This window comes from Pan troglodytes, chromosome 2, assembly GCF_028858775.2.
Source record: "Pan troglodytes isolate AG18354 chromosome 2, NHGRI_mPanTro3-v2.0_pri, whole genome shotgun sequence".
NCBI classification, from domain to species: domain Eukaryota; kingdom Metazoa; phylum Chordata; class Mammalia; order Primates; family Hominidae; genus Pan; species Pan troglodytes.
This window is the reverse complement of record NC_086015.1, coordinates 111,381,593-111,397,297: the sequence shown is the minus strand read 5'-3', so window position 1 is coordinate 111,397,297 and position 15,705 is coordinate 111,381,593. Positions and strand designations below refer to the sequence as shown.

At 36.5% G+C, this 15,705-nt stretch overlaps 1 protein-coding gene across 6 annotated transcripts in view; it reads left to right on the top strand.

Moving 5' to 3' along the window:
* The window catches only part of CD47 (CD47 molecule), a 44,442-nt gene extending 33,720 nt beyond the window's left edge, over nucleotides 1-10,722 (top strand). For 2 of the 6 annotated variants that reach the window (XM_016941601.3, XM_016941597.4), the window contains exons 7-11: nucleotides 575-667; nucleotides 6,177-6,208; nucleotides 7,547-7,571; nucleotides 8,498-8,530; nucleotides 10,509-10,722. In XM_016941601.3, coding sequence (XP_016797090.3) covers nucleotides 575-667; nucleotides 6,177-6,208; nucleotides 7,547-7,571; nucleotides 8,498-8,530; nucleotides 10,509-10,513 — 188 coding nt within the window. In that variant the 3' untranslated portion in view covers nucleotides 10,514-10,722. The remainder of the gene's footprint in view (nucleotides 1-574; nucleotides 668-6,176; nucleotides 6,209-7,546; nucleotides 7,572-8,497; nucleotides 8,531-10,508) is intronic. The other 4 variants (XM_063806944.1, XM_016941599.4, XM_016941598.4 and 1 more) reach the window with 3 other exon arrangements.
* The last annotated feature ends 4,983 nt before the right edge of the window (nucleotides 10,723-15,705 follow it).

Sequence of the window (15,705 nt, the reverse complement as noted above, 5' to 3'; positions counted from 1 at the left end):
ATTCCATTTGGGCAAATACGGGAGTGCAATTACGGGACTGTAAAGAGTATGTTGAAATAAACTGCCAAACTCTCTGTATCAAAATAGCTGTACCATTTTGTATTATCACCACCAATAAATAAGAGTTTTTGTTTATTCGTATACTTGACAGCATTTAGCATTCTGAGCTTTTCTTTTTAAACTTCCAATTTACCCCAGTGGTAATAGTGCTTTCCTCCTCGCTACAAAGATATTAGCTGTATATATGGCTTGGTGGCTGATTGTTCTAGCACCCAAACTGATATGCCTGTATTTGTGGAAGAGCTTTTAAAATAACTGGGCTAAAATTGGTTGGAGCCTTAGACTTGAAACACCAGTTCCCATTTCTTGATATGATAAGGTATGTGTTATGCAAAGGAGGGCTTTGTTCTTCTAATAATTTTGAGTCATTTTACTGGTTAAGTTAATAAACATATATGGATAATTTTTGTTTTTTGATCATTAGAATAACTCTCTTAAAACTTGGGATTATTACTGTTTTTTAATAAGTTATTTCATATGCTTTTCTAATACAGAATTTTATTTGTTTTTACAGCGTGTATACCAATGCATGGCCCTCTTCTGATTTCAGGTTTGAGTATCTTAGCTCTAGCACAATTACTTGGACTAGTTTATATGAAATTTGTGGGTAAGTCAATCTTATTTTCATTAACCTATGCCAATAATTTCAGATATATCACTTAGAAAATGCTTTTTAGTTTGTTCTTCCAGTTTAGGACCAAAAATGAGAAAATGCAATTGGAGTGATTCGAGGATAATTAAAGAGGGTAGAAGACATATAAGATTTTTAGTTGGTTCTTCCAGTTTAAGACCAGAAGTCAGAAAATACAATTGGAATGATTTGAGGGTAATTAAAGAGGGTAGAAGACATATAGGATTAATGAAAATTTGGTTTCCAAAGTAGTTTAAAGGAAAATGGCTTTATCTATTAGAATGTGTACCTTTTTATACTAAGTAAAAGGGGAGAGATCTTTGAGGATCCATTTTAAGTAATAGAATAGGATTTTTAATTGTTCCAGTGTTTCTGTGATAGAGCTGTCCTGCACAGACCTGTTTGTTTGTCACTTGCTCTTTTTCTTGCAGACATAGACACCCCAGACAGGAATTAAAATTCACAATCTATCAATTTTGTTCATTTAAAGAGCAGTGACCTCTAATGCATGACTTTAAAACAGTTCTAGGTAAAATCAATATAATGAAAACATTGAGTTTCAAGATATAGGCTTTTACTCCTTTTAAAATCAATTATTAATAAGTATGGAATTTACTTCATTGTTTCTAACTTGTATATTTAATCCGCCAATTTTCAAGTAACATTTCTGCATAAATTCTTATTTTTTATTGAGATATATGTACACAGAGAGATATTTTCAATTGTGCCTGAAACTAATGTTATCTTACCTAAGCTCAAGATGTTCCCAATAATGTAATTTATATTAGTTTCCGTTTTTTAAAAAAATTATATTTTTATGAAATAAAACATACTCTTAACCACCTATCAAAATAATCAAAAGTTATAAATTAATGGAGTAAAAAAATAGTGTTTCTGCTTTGCTTTAGGTAAACTTTGCTGTGTGTGTTTCTAAAACTTAATACAAAACTTGAATTGTTATAGTCAAATAATTTCTCATATGACTCACATAATAGTTTCAAAAAACTTTTACCTTTATTTCTGAACTTTGGTTCTTGATGATTGTTAATTGAATTCAATTCTGTCATATATTCTGTGTCTTTCTTTAATTAATGCTTATTAGATAAATAATTAAAATACTTAACCAAAATCTACCTATCCTTAGCATATGAGTTCATAAGCCTTAGTTGTTGCTCAATGAAATTTTCTAATTTTATACCACATAATGCCATAAAATACAATGGAGGCATCTAAAGCAGAATGGAATTCATGTGGTAGCTACAGTGAACATCTTGAATGTTGGTGCATATTCTATTTTTGTTACATCTTCCAATCACCATGTGTCTGGTTCTGGAAGATGACACTCCTGGTTTTGTTGCTCCCCACAAATGCCTGAGAATAGTGTGTGATTTGCAGTATCCATACAACTCTGGTGAAGTAGTATTAGATACCTTTGGCTGACGGGCAGCACGCTCTTATTTTTTCCTCACTATCTGGGTTGTCCTCCCTTTTACTCCCATGCCACCCCATGCCTTCCATATCTAGCATAGAATGATCTTCAGTACAGTTGCCAGCAGGTCTGGTGACAATGTCTCAAGTGGAACTAAGCATTGTCTATCTGCCACTTCCTTAACTTCACTCTCCTGCCTTCTCCATCACTTACGTTCCTCCAAGCCTGTGAAACCACTGTACTATACCTGTCACTGTTCTGACATTTAAATTAAAATGACTTAAATCTTGACAAGTACCCCAAATTATTTTTTCTTTGTCATAGGTTAGCATATAAGTATACTATATGCTAAAATTTATGCTATATGTTTAAAATTTAGTGCAATTTTATTGATAGTGTCCTAATTTTATTGATAGTATCCTAAAATAACTTTTTAAATCAACTTGTCTGATGCCAGCGTTCAGAGGGAGACCTATGGTCAGTTAAAAGGCAAGAAGAGACAAGGTACAGGAAAGTTGCTCTTTAGATAACGTGGTAGACTAGGAGGAACATTAATATGGTTTGCTTATATAATCTGACTGTGTAAATCTGAATCTAGGTAACATTAAGGTTGCAAATTTGAGCGTTTATATTAGGAAGTTAAAATTTTAAGTGTCTCCAAAATAATTTTTACTCATTGCACGTGTTCTGTTTTAGAAAAGCCTAATGATTGTGTTTTGATTTAAATGCAATAAAATCCTCAGATAGTTAAAAATCCAAGCTTTCTCTTCAAGAAGAAGTTAATGTTGCTATGAGATTTTTAACTTTTATAATTTTTATTATTTCCAACTTTAAATTTGTAGCCTTAATTTGCTATTTTAAAGAGTAGGCCTTTCACTTTCACTTTCTACAACTTTCTGTGAAAGGGACTTTCACTTTCTATTTTTTAACTTTTTTAACTGTGTTGTATTTTTTTTCTTTTATTGGAAGCATTTTAATTTTATAAGATGAGAAAAAGGACTGGGCACAATAACTTAATGTGAAAGCATAGAAAAGATTACAAGAAACTAACCAAACTCACTAAAGTTGGGCTTGTTGTTTGTAGAGAACGTTTATATAATTATAAGGATCAATACTTTCTCATTTTTAAAGCCATTACCAGTTAGTTCAATATAAGGGCATATAGTGTTTTGATACAAATCAATCTGGTAGCAGTAAGAACCATATTTACCACAACATCCCAGATATTTTAGAATGATGCAGATGCAGAATATATACGTAGAATTTTTATCTATGTATAGATACAAATTCAGATATTTTCTTGTTCAATTTAAGGAGAGGTAAATTTGGTATCAATAGAAAAAATGTTTCTGAAAAATTTAAACCCTGGAAATATATTTATGGCATGGAGTCAGATGTTTCAGGGAGAGAAGAACAAATCAAGAAGCATTGCAAGTATGCTCATATGGAATGCTTAAGGCTTGTGGTTAAAAAATATATATATATGGCTGTCAATGTCTTAGGCTCATGGTAGCAGCAGAAATCGTAATAATTCTTTTGTCACATGGGTTATATCCATATTGGAGAGAATTAACTCAGGTGAAATTAACTTGTACACTGTTTGGTTTTATAATATTTAGAGGGATCACAACTGACTGATGTCCCTTTGAAGTACCATTCTTCATAAATCTCTTTTTTCAGAATGGGCCAGCCAAATGTGACATCCCTTGGATCTGAGATTTAGAACTAGAAACTATTCTTTCTACATTATTAGGGAAGAAAAGGAGTTACTTGGCAGTTAGCAATATTCTATTTTGTTTTGTTTTGTTTTTAGAGACAGGGTCTCATTATGTTGACCAGGCTGGCCTCGAGCTCCTGGGCTCAAGCAATGCTCCCACCTCAGCCTCCCAAGTAGCTGGGACTACAGGCATGTGCCACTACACCTGGCAGTGTTTATTCTGATAAATACATTTATGAGCTCAAAAATGTAACTCTAAAACCTTATCTCTGAACTTTCATATTACCATCAGAAATTTAGATAGCTGTTTAGTTCTCTTTTTCTTTGTAGAACATAGATATAAGGCATGGTTTCATTGAAGTCAGTTGTATATACATGTAACTATCCTGATGTTCCCAAATAAAGCTCTGTATTTCTGCTTGGTTTATTGGGGAGGCTGCTAAATGTAGTGCATCCCAACCCATTTTACCCTGTTCTACTTTAAAAAGAGGTTGGCTTCTTGTTTGGATACAAGGACCAAGTCACTCCCCCAGGTTCCTCCACAGTAAGGGAGGCCTATTTAAAGCCGCCCATGGCACTAACAGAAACTGGACTCCTATGAGCTCAGATACATAACTGGGCCTCACAGGGGTGGGACAGTATGTAGTCTAGGAATTGGAAGGATCCATTCCATATCAAAGAACTGAAGCATCGTGTTGTCCTCTCAGCAGCAAGAGTAAGGTGATGCCCCTGTCAGTTATAGTTCCTGAGTTCCTCTGTCTTTGATTCTTTGCCTATTAGCCAGCTAGCTCACCCTCTTCTTTATGCCACTGTTTTTTATCCTATTCATGCCTTCTCACAGACAGCTTTTCTTACCTACAGCTTTGAACTCATCCTTGTCTCCTTTCTGTTTCTTTTTCACTTTCCCTTCCCATCACCAACTTTCTGGGTTTTTTTCTGTTTCTTCTTAGAGTCCAGTGGCAGGGAGAAACTTGTCAGTCCAGTCTGTTGCCATTTTTCCTGTTTGAGAAAGACTCACCAGCTTTTGGCTGGCTCACAGATTGGCTTTCCTTGGGTCAGGACCCACCCTTTTCCCTGCCAGCTTTGGAAGCTTGACAGAGTTCGAGTGTGCAGTGGTGGTAAATAAATAGTAAGGAACACAGAGCAGTCCTGGAGGCGTGCCTCCATCTGCTGATGAGAAAATCCAGTGCTGTCATCCAGCCCAGGTCCCAGCGGAATAGGCCTCTCTGTTCAGTAGGATCCCCCTCCTGCTGAGTGGTTCATGGCATGTTTCTGTTCAACGCTTTTCCATCTGTAGGATTCTTATTCTGTATTTATTTGGTTTTTTGGGTTTTTTTATTTTTTGAGATGGAGTCTCGCTCTGTCACCCAGGCTGGAGTGCAGTGGCATGACCCCAGCTCGCTGCAGCCTCTGCCTCCCAGGACGAGGGAGATCCTCCCACCTCAGCCTTCCACGTAGCTGGGACTACAGGCATGCACCACAGGCATGCACCACCAGGCCAGCTAATTTTTGTATTTTTGGTAGAGACAGGGTTGCATCATGTTGCCCAGGCTGGTCTTGAATGCCTGAGCTCAAGCAATCTATTTGCCTTGGCCTCCCAAAGTGCTGGGATTACAGGCATGAGCCACCACGGCCAGCCTTCTCATTTGTTTCTTTATAAGGAAGCTATCTCTTCTTCCCTCCCCAACTAGGGTATTCTTTTCCCTTTCATCACTTTGCTCATGTACTGTATTCCTTCAACTTCATTAATGAATCCATTTGGAAGCAGTGAAAAAGGCAACTCAGAAAGCTAAGAAGAAATAGATAGAGGAATACTTAGAGCTATCTGAGTATTTTCTTTAGTTTGTTAGCTCTTCGGAGCTTTGAAACTGGAAAGACCCAGGGAGTGGTGTGGAGAAAGAGACTGAGCTTGTAAGACACAGGAGCAGTGAGCTAAGGGAGATGGAGTAGTGGGGACAAATTCTGGCACATTCTGTCTACACTCTGGGTAGATAGAGGAGGGAGGATGGAGCACCCATGGTGGGGCTATGTTGGTGACAGCATTTTCCCACCAGCCAGTGTAACAAGTGGCTGATTTGGGGGAAAGATAGCATAAACAAATGAGAGAATGTGTTTACTATTTGATGTAGATGGGTTATTTGCTTCATTTTTCAAATCAGTGTATATAATCAAGAATATTCAGCATGTTTGAATAGACTGTCAGAGCTGGAACTCTTTCATTAACATCTCTGGCACCTTTAGTTTTAGCCCTGAACATTTTATCTTAAAATTAAACATTACCAAATGCCTTAGTTTATTTCATTTATTAAATTTATATTCTTATTTGTTATTTATATCAGCTTCCAATCAGAAGACTATACAACCTCCTAGGGTAAGTTAAAGTTTATTAAATGAATTGTGAATGATCATTTGAGGGATTAGACTGAGGAACTTGGTAATTGAGATATTTTGCTATCTGTTTTGTCTCACGTCAAATTAAGAGAATGTTGAAGTCATTGCATGACCTTTGCATGAATGGGTCCAGTTCTATTTTAAAACCTGTGTTTGGTCATTTTAGTGTCAATGGGATGGAATAAATGATTTCTTAAGATTGTACTGACTTCTCACACCCAAAACTGGAAAGTAGGAATAATGGCTATATTATCTCTGCAATCAGAAGGAAGCTGATTCCAATATATCACCTCACCTGTTGGATTCATTGGATGTGCATACACAGAATGACAATTTCAGGCTTAAAAATGAGGAGAAATCTATACTAAGTTGACATCATTGATAATTATAATCTATAAAATAAATGTAAATATTGCTGAAAACATCTATTCGGAGTTATGATTCGATCCTCTCCCATACAAATGTTTTATAAACATTTTTTCCCTTAAAACTGTGCTTAAGGTTTCATTGTACCTTAGATACCTTATTAAGCCATTTGAGAAAATTCCAAGAAAGGAGTAATTTTAGGAGGGCATAAATGAAGAGAAAAGCATATTTATAAACATAGACTTATCACAGTGACAGGCCCAAGTGCTATTTTGTGGAGATAAGCTCTGGAAATGATTATATTGTACTTAGCTTCCTATAATGGAGTGATGATAGATGTATCTGGAATGCCAAAGAGAGTCTTCTGTCTGTGGCCGGAGGTAGAGGTCACATATGCTTCTAAGTCTGACAAGCCTCAGTGTGCCTAAAGGGCAGGTGGGGCGGGTATGTGTGTCTACCACAGGGGTATATTCTAGAAAGATTGGTGCCATAGCTATGTTGGTCACAAGAGGCCAGCAACTTAACTGGACCTGTAAATCCTAACACATTTTCTTTCCCAGTTACTGAGTTCAATTTGCGATACTTAAAGATGATTCTGTTTTGCTTCCACCTCTTCACTGTGTTATTTATTCTGTTGTTGCTATTTATGCTTGCACTTTCATATTTTTAGAAGTTAGAATTTCTTGAGCTGAGAGTGGTGAAGTGGGAAATTCTGTTTAGAAAAATAATATTAAGAGAATAATACAGTTATTATTAAACTATTAACCCGACTTGGCAAGCTTTGCTTTAACATTTACAGGCTTATTTCGTTGTTTTGTTTTGTTTTGTTTTTTTTTGACTGTAGGATTTACTGCTTACTACATAATTTAAATATTAGCATATATTAGTTTTACTATAAAATGACATGACATAAATTATATTTTTATGTAAATATATTTTAAATATTTTTCAGAAAGCTGTAGAGGAACCCCTTAATGGTATGTGGTTATTTCACTCTTAATCCCTTACCAGATCATAATTTGAACTGGCCCGCAAAACAGTTAGAATGCCCTGTCTATGCCTTAGGAAGAATCTAGGTTTTTTTCCTCTTTTTTTCTTTCCTTGGCATCTCTACTCTTGATTATTCATCAAGAATTATGGGCTGGGTGCGGTGGCTCATGCTTGCGATCCCGGCACCTTGGGAGGCCGAGGCGGGCAGATCACGAGGTCAAGAGATTGAGACCATCCTGGCCAACATGTTGAAACCCTGTCTCTACTGAAAATACAAAAATTACCTGGGCATGGTGGTGTGTACCTGCAGTCCCAGCTACTCGGGAGGCTGAGGCAGGAGAATTGCTTGAACTTGGAAGGCGGAGGTTGCAGTGAGTTGAGATCATGCCACTGCACTCCAGCCTGGTGACAGAGTGAGACTCCGTCTCAAAAAAAATAAAAAAGAATTATGAATATTACTTTTATAATATTCTCACCACTGGGAAAAATGCACTATTCTGTGTCTAAGTAGCTGCTTACCTTAACCAAGTGATATTTGGGCAAGGGGATCGTTGCCTTTTGCTACTGGTTGAGACGAAGCATGGCACCCCCTAGTAGAGAAGGATCCCAATTACTTCCAATTTCTGATGTACACATTTTAGAAAGATACAGGCTATTGCCACAGAGATAGACCAAAACATCTCATTTTCTTTCTTTGTAAACCTAGATCTGATTTCCCAACTAAGTCTGTTTCCTTTGTGAATGCTGTGGGTATGATCCACAGAAAGGCTACATAATAAAGTGATAGCTTTACAATTAATTTGGCTGTAGAGTTGTAGACTAGTTAGCATATCATTGCATATTTGTTTATTTAGAAATGATTTCCAATTGTGGAACCTCACTAACTGCCTGCTTGGCTTGTTACTAATCCTAGCATTCAAAGAATCAAAAGGAATGATGAATGATGGTAAGTATAAAATGCACTTAATAATTATAGATCAGTTAAAACATGGACTTTGGAAAACAAAAAAGCTTCTTGAAAATGTGGCTCTTTTTTAGTAAAAGGGACACTGTCAGATGATAAAGGTTCACATTTCTTGATGTATACAACTTAAATCTACTCTGCTAAAAATTGCAAAACTACTACTGTAAAAACTGTAGGGTGTCACGAATCAGACTCCAGTCATATGGCTCCCAGCAAAGAGAAATTACCACTTTTTGTAAAATGTTTTTCAGATTCCGTGTCTGGTGACTGTAACTTTAAAATGCCTTTTATAAGGCACATAAATAATCTGGCACAAATCTTTATCATTTTGACAGAGTTTCTTTTATGCTTGTGTTGGTGATTTTGTTGCATTTAACCCATGGGGACTTAACATCTCTGCTTTTCCAATCAGGAGCTTGGTTCTTACCTTTTAGGAGATGATTAAAGAGAGAGGTTGAGAGAGAGAGAGAGAGAGAGAGATGTTTCGTCCTCAGCTTTTGCTTCCATTTTTTTTTTTTTAAGAACTCTGGGCTAATAACTTCTAATCTTTATGGAATATTTCAAAGAAATATATTTGTTCTTAAAGATACATAGGTTTCAGATATTGAGTGCTACAAGCATTTATTTTGGTTTTACCTTAGCATATTATGATTCCTCAGTTTTGTTGGCATTTAGTAATTATGTTTATGTTTTTATCTTATCAAAAAATGTCTTCTTACCTTTGATATTTATAATCACTCCTCGGTCATGTAAATAGTTTGCTTTATATTTTACTGTTTTAAAGTCTGTGACCTTACCTGCCCTCTTCTGTAGCAAAGTACAGCATTTAACTCAGGAAGCTATATTCCCCCAAGTGTCATTAATATTTGCATAAGATTAAAAACACTCCAGTCATGCATTGGTGAACAAAGTTTAAAACAATGTGTATTCAGCATGGAGTCACAGAATGATCCTACTTTTGTATGTTTGTGTCACAGCCTTTAAAAGCATGTTTTGTTATATAAGCCATTAGCCTCCTAAAAAAGACTATAGTTCACAGGAATAAATTAAAAGACATAACAAAACATAAAATGACTAGTACCAGGAATTGTGGCCATGGTTTGTTCCAGTAACTGTGGCATGGCATGGTTTGTTCCAGGAATTGTGGCATGGTTTGTTCATGTTTACATTCTGATGTCCTATATTTTTTTAAATTTATATGTCCTTTCCTTTTCCTTGGTGGTGTCATTGTTCTGTAGTTGTATGAAGAAACTAAACTTTTCTCCATTTTCAGGAAAGCAATCTAAGAATCTTGAGTGCCTCTTCCTTTGTTAATTTCTCTTAAGATGTGACTTTTTTAAACTACTGCATCAGGAAATATTGTAAAACAGTTTTGCCTTGAATATTTGTGATGAAATCTGCGATGATCTTCAAGATTCTCTTAATTTTGCTAATATTCAGCTGATCAGAATTTGTTTTTAAAATGTCTGGCTGGTGGGTACTTCCCACTGCCAACTGCTTATTGCTTACAGTATGTCTGCCTTGTCAATGAATGAGGTTCAGGGTGCTTCCTAGGGATCAGAGTCAGTACCATTTTTCTCTTTCATCTACAGCTGATCAGATGTTTATTTTACTTACATTAAATGAATGGTGGAGATCCAAAGTGAATATTATAGAATATTATTCTAGGATCAACGTCTTTTGCTTTGAAAAATCAACATCTCTTGGCTTTTCCTCAGCCAACCCAGCAAACAGAGATTATCAGACTCTGTTGATTTTTTACTTTCATTTGGCATTGGCCTTTTTCTTACTGAAATTAAAAAGGCTAATGATTTGCCTGGTTTCTGTCTCTGACCTTTGCAGATCTATTTTCTTAATTTTTAGATACTATATATCTGAAACTTTTTTTAATGTGTCAACTTTTTAATGGATAGAAAATAGACACGAATAGTGATTATGTGTTCATTTTTCAATTTTCCAGAATAACTGAAGTGAAGTGATGGACTCCGATTTGGAGAGTAGTAAGACGTGAAAGGAATACACTTGTGTTTAAGCACCATGGCCTTGATGATTCACTGTTGGGGAGAAGAAACAAGAAAAGTAACTGGTTGTCACCTATGAGACCCTTACGTGATTGTTAGTTAAGTTTTTATTCAAAGCAGCTGTAATTTAGTTAATAAAATAATTATGATCTATGTTGTTTGCCCAATTGAGATCCAGTTTTTTGTTGTTATTTTTAATCAATTAGGGGCAATAGTAGAATGGACAATTTCCAAGAATGATGCCTTTCAGGTCCTAGGGCCTCCGGCCTCTAGGTAACCAGTTTAAATTGGTTCAGGGTGATAACTACTTAGCACTGCCCTGGTGATTACCCAGAGATATCTATGAAAACCAGTGGCTTCCATCAAACCTTTGCCAACTCAGGTTCACAGCAGCTTTGGGCAGTTATGGCAGTATGGCATTAGCTGAGAGGTGTCTGCCATTTCTGGGTCAACGGAATAATAAATTAAGTACAGGCAGGAATTTGGTTGGGAGCATCTTGTATGATCTCCGTATGATGTGATATTGATGGAGATAGTGGTCCTCATTCTTGGGGGTTGCCATTCCCACATTCCCCCTTCAACAAACAGTGTAACAGGTCCTTCCCAGATTTAGGGTACTTTTATTGATGGATATGTTTTCCTTTTATTCACATAACCCCTTGAAACCCTGTCTTGTCCTCCTGTTAACTTGCTTCTGCTGTACAAGATGTAGCACCTTTTCTCCTCTTTGAACATGGTCTAGTGACACGGTAGCACCAGTTGCAGGAAGGAGCCAGACTTGTTCTCAGAGCACTGTGTTCACACTTTTCAGCAAAAATAGCTATGGTTGTAACATATGTATTCCCTTCCTCTGATTTGAAGGCAAAAATCTACAGTGTTTCTTCACTTCTTTTCTGATCTGGGGCATGAAAAAAGCAAGATTGAAATTTGAACTATGAGTCTCCTGCATGGCAACAAAATGTGTGTCACCATCAGGCCAACAGGCCAGCCCTTGAATGGGGATTTATTACTGTTGTATCTATGTTGCATGATAAACATTCATCACCTTCCTCCTGTAGTCCTGCCTCGTACTCCCCTTCCCCTATGATTGAAAAGTAAATAAAACCCACATTTCCTATCCTGGTTAGAAGAAAATTAACGTTCTGACAGTTGTGATCGCCTGGAGTACTTTTAGATTTTTAGCATTCGTTTTTTACCTGTTTGTGGATGTGTGTTTGTATGTGCATACGTATGAGATAGGCACATGCATCTTCTGTATGGACAAAGGTGGGGTACCTACAGGAGAGCAAAGGTTAATTTTGTGCTTTTAGTAAAAACATTTAAATACAAAGTTCTTTATTGGGTGGAATTATATTTGATGCAAATATTTGATCACTTAAAACTTTTAAAACTTCTAGGTAATTCGCCACGCTTTTTGACTGCTCACCAATACCCTGTAAAAATACATAATTCTTCCTGTTTGTGTAATAAGATATTCATATTTGTAGTTGCATTAATAATAGTTATTTCTTAGTCCATCAGATGTTCCCGTGTGCCTCTTTTATGCCAAATTGTCATATTTCATGTTGGGACCAAGTAGTTTGCCCATGGCAAACCTAAATTTATGACCTGCTGAGGCCTCTCAGAAAACTGAACATACTAGCAAGACAGCTCTTCTTGAAAAAAAAAATTATACACAAATATATACGTATATCTATAAATACGTATGTATATACACACATGTATATTCTTCCTTGATTGTGTAGCTGTCCAAAATAATAACATATATAGAGGGAGCTGTATTCCTTTATACAAATCTGATGGCTCCTGCAGCACTTTTTCCTTCTGAAAATATTTACATTTTGCTAACCTAGTTTGTTACTTTAAAAATCAGTTTTGATGAAAGGAGGGAAAAGCAGATGGACTTGAAAAAGATCCAAGCTCCTATTAGAAAAGGTATGAAAATCTTTATAGTAAAATTTTTTATAAACTAAAGTTGTACCTTTTAATATGTAGTAAACTCTCATTTATTTGGGGTTCGCTCTTGAATCTCATCCATCCATTGTGTTCTCTTTAATGCTGCCTGCCTTTTGAGGCATTCACTGCCCTAGACAATGCCACCAGAGATAGTGAGGGAAATGCCAGATGAAACCAACTCTTGCTCTCACTAGTTGTCAGCTTCTCTGGATAAGGGACCACAGAAGCAGGAGTCTTCCTGCTTGGGCATCATTGGGCCAGTTCCTTCTCTTTAAATCAGATTTGTAATGGCTCCCAAATTCCATCACATCACATTTAAATTGCAGACAGTGTTTTGCACATCATGTATCTGTTTTGTCCCATAATATGCTTTTTACTCCCTGATCCCAGTTTCTGCTGTTGACTCTTCCATTCAGTTTTGTTTATTGTGTGTTCTCACAGTGACACCATTTGTCCTTTTCTGCAACAACCTTTCCAGCTACTTTTGCCGAATTCTATTTGTCTTCTCCTTCAAAACACTCTCCTTTGCAGTTCCTCTTCATCTGTGTAGCTGCTCTTTTGTCTCTTAACTTACCATTCCTATAGTACTTTATGTATCTCTGCTTAGTTCTATTAGTTTTTTGGTCTTGCTCTTCTCCCTTGATTTTAAAATTCCTTCTATAGCTAGAGCTTTTCTTTCTTCCATTCTCTCTTCCTGCAGTGTTTTGCATACATCAGAAGCTAGGTACATAAGTTAAATGATTGAGAGTTGGCTGTATTTAGATTTATCACTTTTTAGTAGGGTGAGCTTGAGAGTTTTCTTTCTTTCTGGTTTTTTTTTTTTTTTTTTTTTTTTTGACTAATTTCACATGCTCTAAAAACCTTCAAAAGTGATTATTTTTCTCCTGGAAACTCCAGGTCCATTCTGTTTAAATCCCTAAGAATGTCAGAATTAAAATAACAGGGCTATCCCGTAATTGGAAATATTTCTTTTTTCAGGATGCTATAGTCAATTTAGTAAGTGACCACCAAATTGTTATTTGCACTAACAAAGCTCAAAACACGATAAGTTTACTCCTCCATCTCAGTAATAAAAATTAAGCTGTAATCAACCTTCTAGGTTTCTCTTGTCTTAAAATGGGTATTCAAAAAGGGGGATCTGTGGTGTATGTATGGAAACACATACTCCTTAATTTACCTGTTGTTGGAAACTGGAGAAATGATTGTCGGGCAACCGTTTATCTTTTATTGTATTTTATTTGGTTGAGGGATTTTTTTATAAACAGTTTTACTTGTGTCATATTTTAAAATTACTAACTGCCATCACCTGCTGGGGTCCTTTGTTAGGTCATTTTCAGTGACTAATAGGGATAATCCAGGTAACTTTGAAGAGATGAGCAGTGAGTGACCAGGCAGTTTTTCTGCCTTAAGCTTTGACAGTTCTTAATTAAGATCATTGAAGACCAGCTTTCTCATAAATTTCTCTTTTTGAAAAAAAGAAAGCATTTGTACTAAGCTCCTCTGTAAGACAACATCTTAAATCTTAAAAGTGTTGTTATCATGACTGGTGAGAGAAGAAAACATTTTGTTTTTATTAAATGGAGCATTATTTACAAAAAGCCATTGTTGAGAATTAGATCCCACATCGTATAAATATCTATTAACCATTCTAAATAAAGAGAACTCCAGTGTTGCTATGTGCAAGATCCTCTCTTGGAGCTTTTTTGCATAGCAATTAAAGGTGTGCTATTTGTCAGTAGCCATTTTTTTGCAGTGATTTGAAGACCAAAGTTGTTTTACAGCTGTGTTACCGTTAAAGGTTTTTTTTTATATATGTATTAAATCAATTTATCACTGTTTAAAGCTTTGAATATCTGCAATCTTTGCCAAGGTACTTTTTTATTTAAAAAAAACATAACTTTGTAAATATTACCCTGTAATATTATATATACTTAATAAAACATTTTAAGCTATTTTGTTGGGCTATTTCTATTGCTGCTACAGCAGACCACAAGCACATTTCTGAAAAATTTAATTTATTAATGTATTTTTAAGTTGCTTATATTCTAGGTAACAATGTAAAGAATGATTTAAAATATTATGAATTTTTTGAGTATAATACCCAATAAGCTTTTAATTAGAGCAGAGTTTTAATTAAAAGTTTTAAATCAGTCCAATGTGTTTCATAATTATTTTTTAATTTTCTCCATGGTGCAGTGAAAACATCACATGAGAAAGCGGGAGACCTGGGTGCTAGTCCTGGCTACACTACCAGCTAGCAGAGGACCTGGGAAAGCTACTTCCCTGGATCTCAGTGTCCGTCTCTGCCTGTAGAATGAGATAAGTCTCTTCAAGACTGAAATGTATGGTTCTCCATTTTAATTATCAGTTAGGACTATTGATTACAAGTGAAAGAAAACTTAAATCTAAGAAAAATGGGATCTATTGGCTAACATAACCTGAAAATTCAGACACACAGCTGGATCCTGGGCCTCCAAGAAGTGTCATAAGGACACAATGTCTTGCCAGCTCTCAGCTTCACTGTCCTTCGTGTGGCTTTACTCTCCCAGGTTCCTGTGATGGCAAATGGCAAGCTGCAATCCCAAACCCATTTTCTTCCAGGTTCAGGGAGAGTAGAGGGGTAAAAAAGAGCGCATGTCTCTCTCTTAATAGTCCTGTCCACCTTGGGTTGCACCTCACCTCGGTGCTCTGACTGGGTCACGTGCCATGCCTCCTTCAGTCACTGAGGCCAAGTGTCTCTGGCGCTCTGATCGGGCCTGGCTGAGTCCCGAGTCTAGACTGGAGTGGAGGTGCTGGGCTCCATCTGAGCACATGTACCTGGCTGGAGGTGCCAGGCAGAGGGGAAGTTCACCTGAAGAAAACTCTGGGGGTCTTTCCAGATGATGAGATGTCATTTGATTTGGGGCACAGTATTCCTAGTCAACGCTTCATTCCTTCAGGTCTGTACTCTATGATTCTGCATTATATGTGTGATCGTAGACCATTTGAACAGAAAATAATATTTGGCAGCAAAATACCGTCTCGTTCTTACCTCATAGGCAATTTAAATTTTATGCACTTATGAGAACTTTTCACTCTCAGCAGGGGTAACTAATGGAGTTCAGAAAGCATTTAATGGCCTGCCTCCTGCACTGAAAGCTGCTCTGTGCAGCACAGAACTGTACTCAGCCTGATTGAACT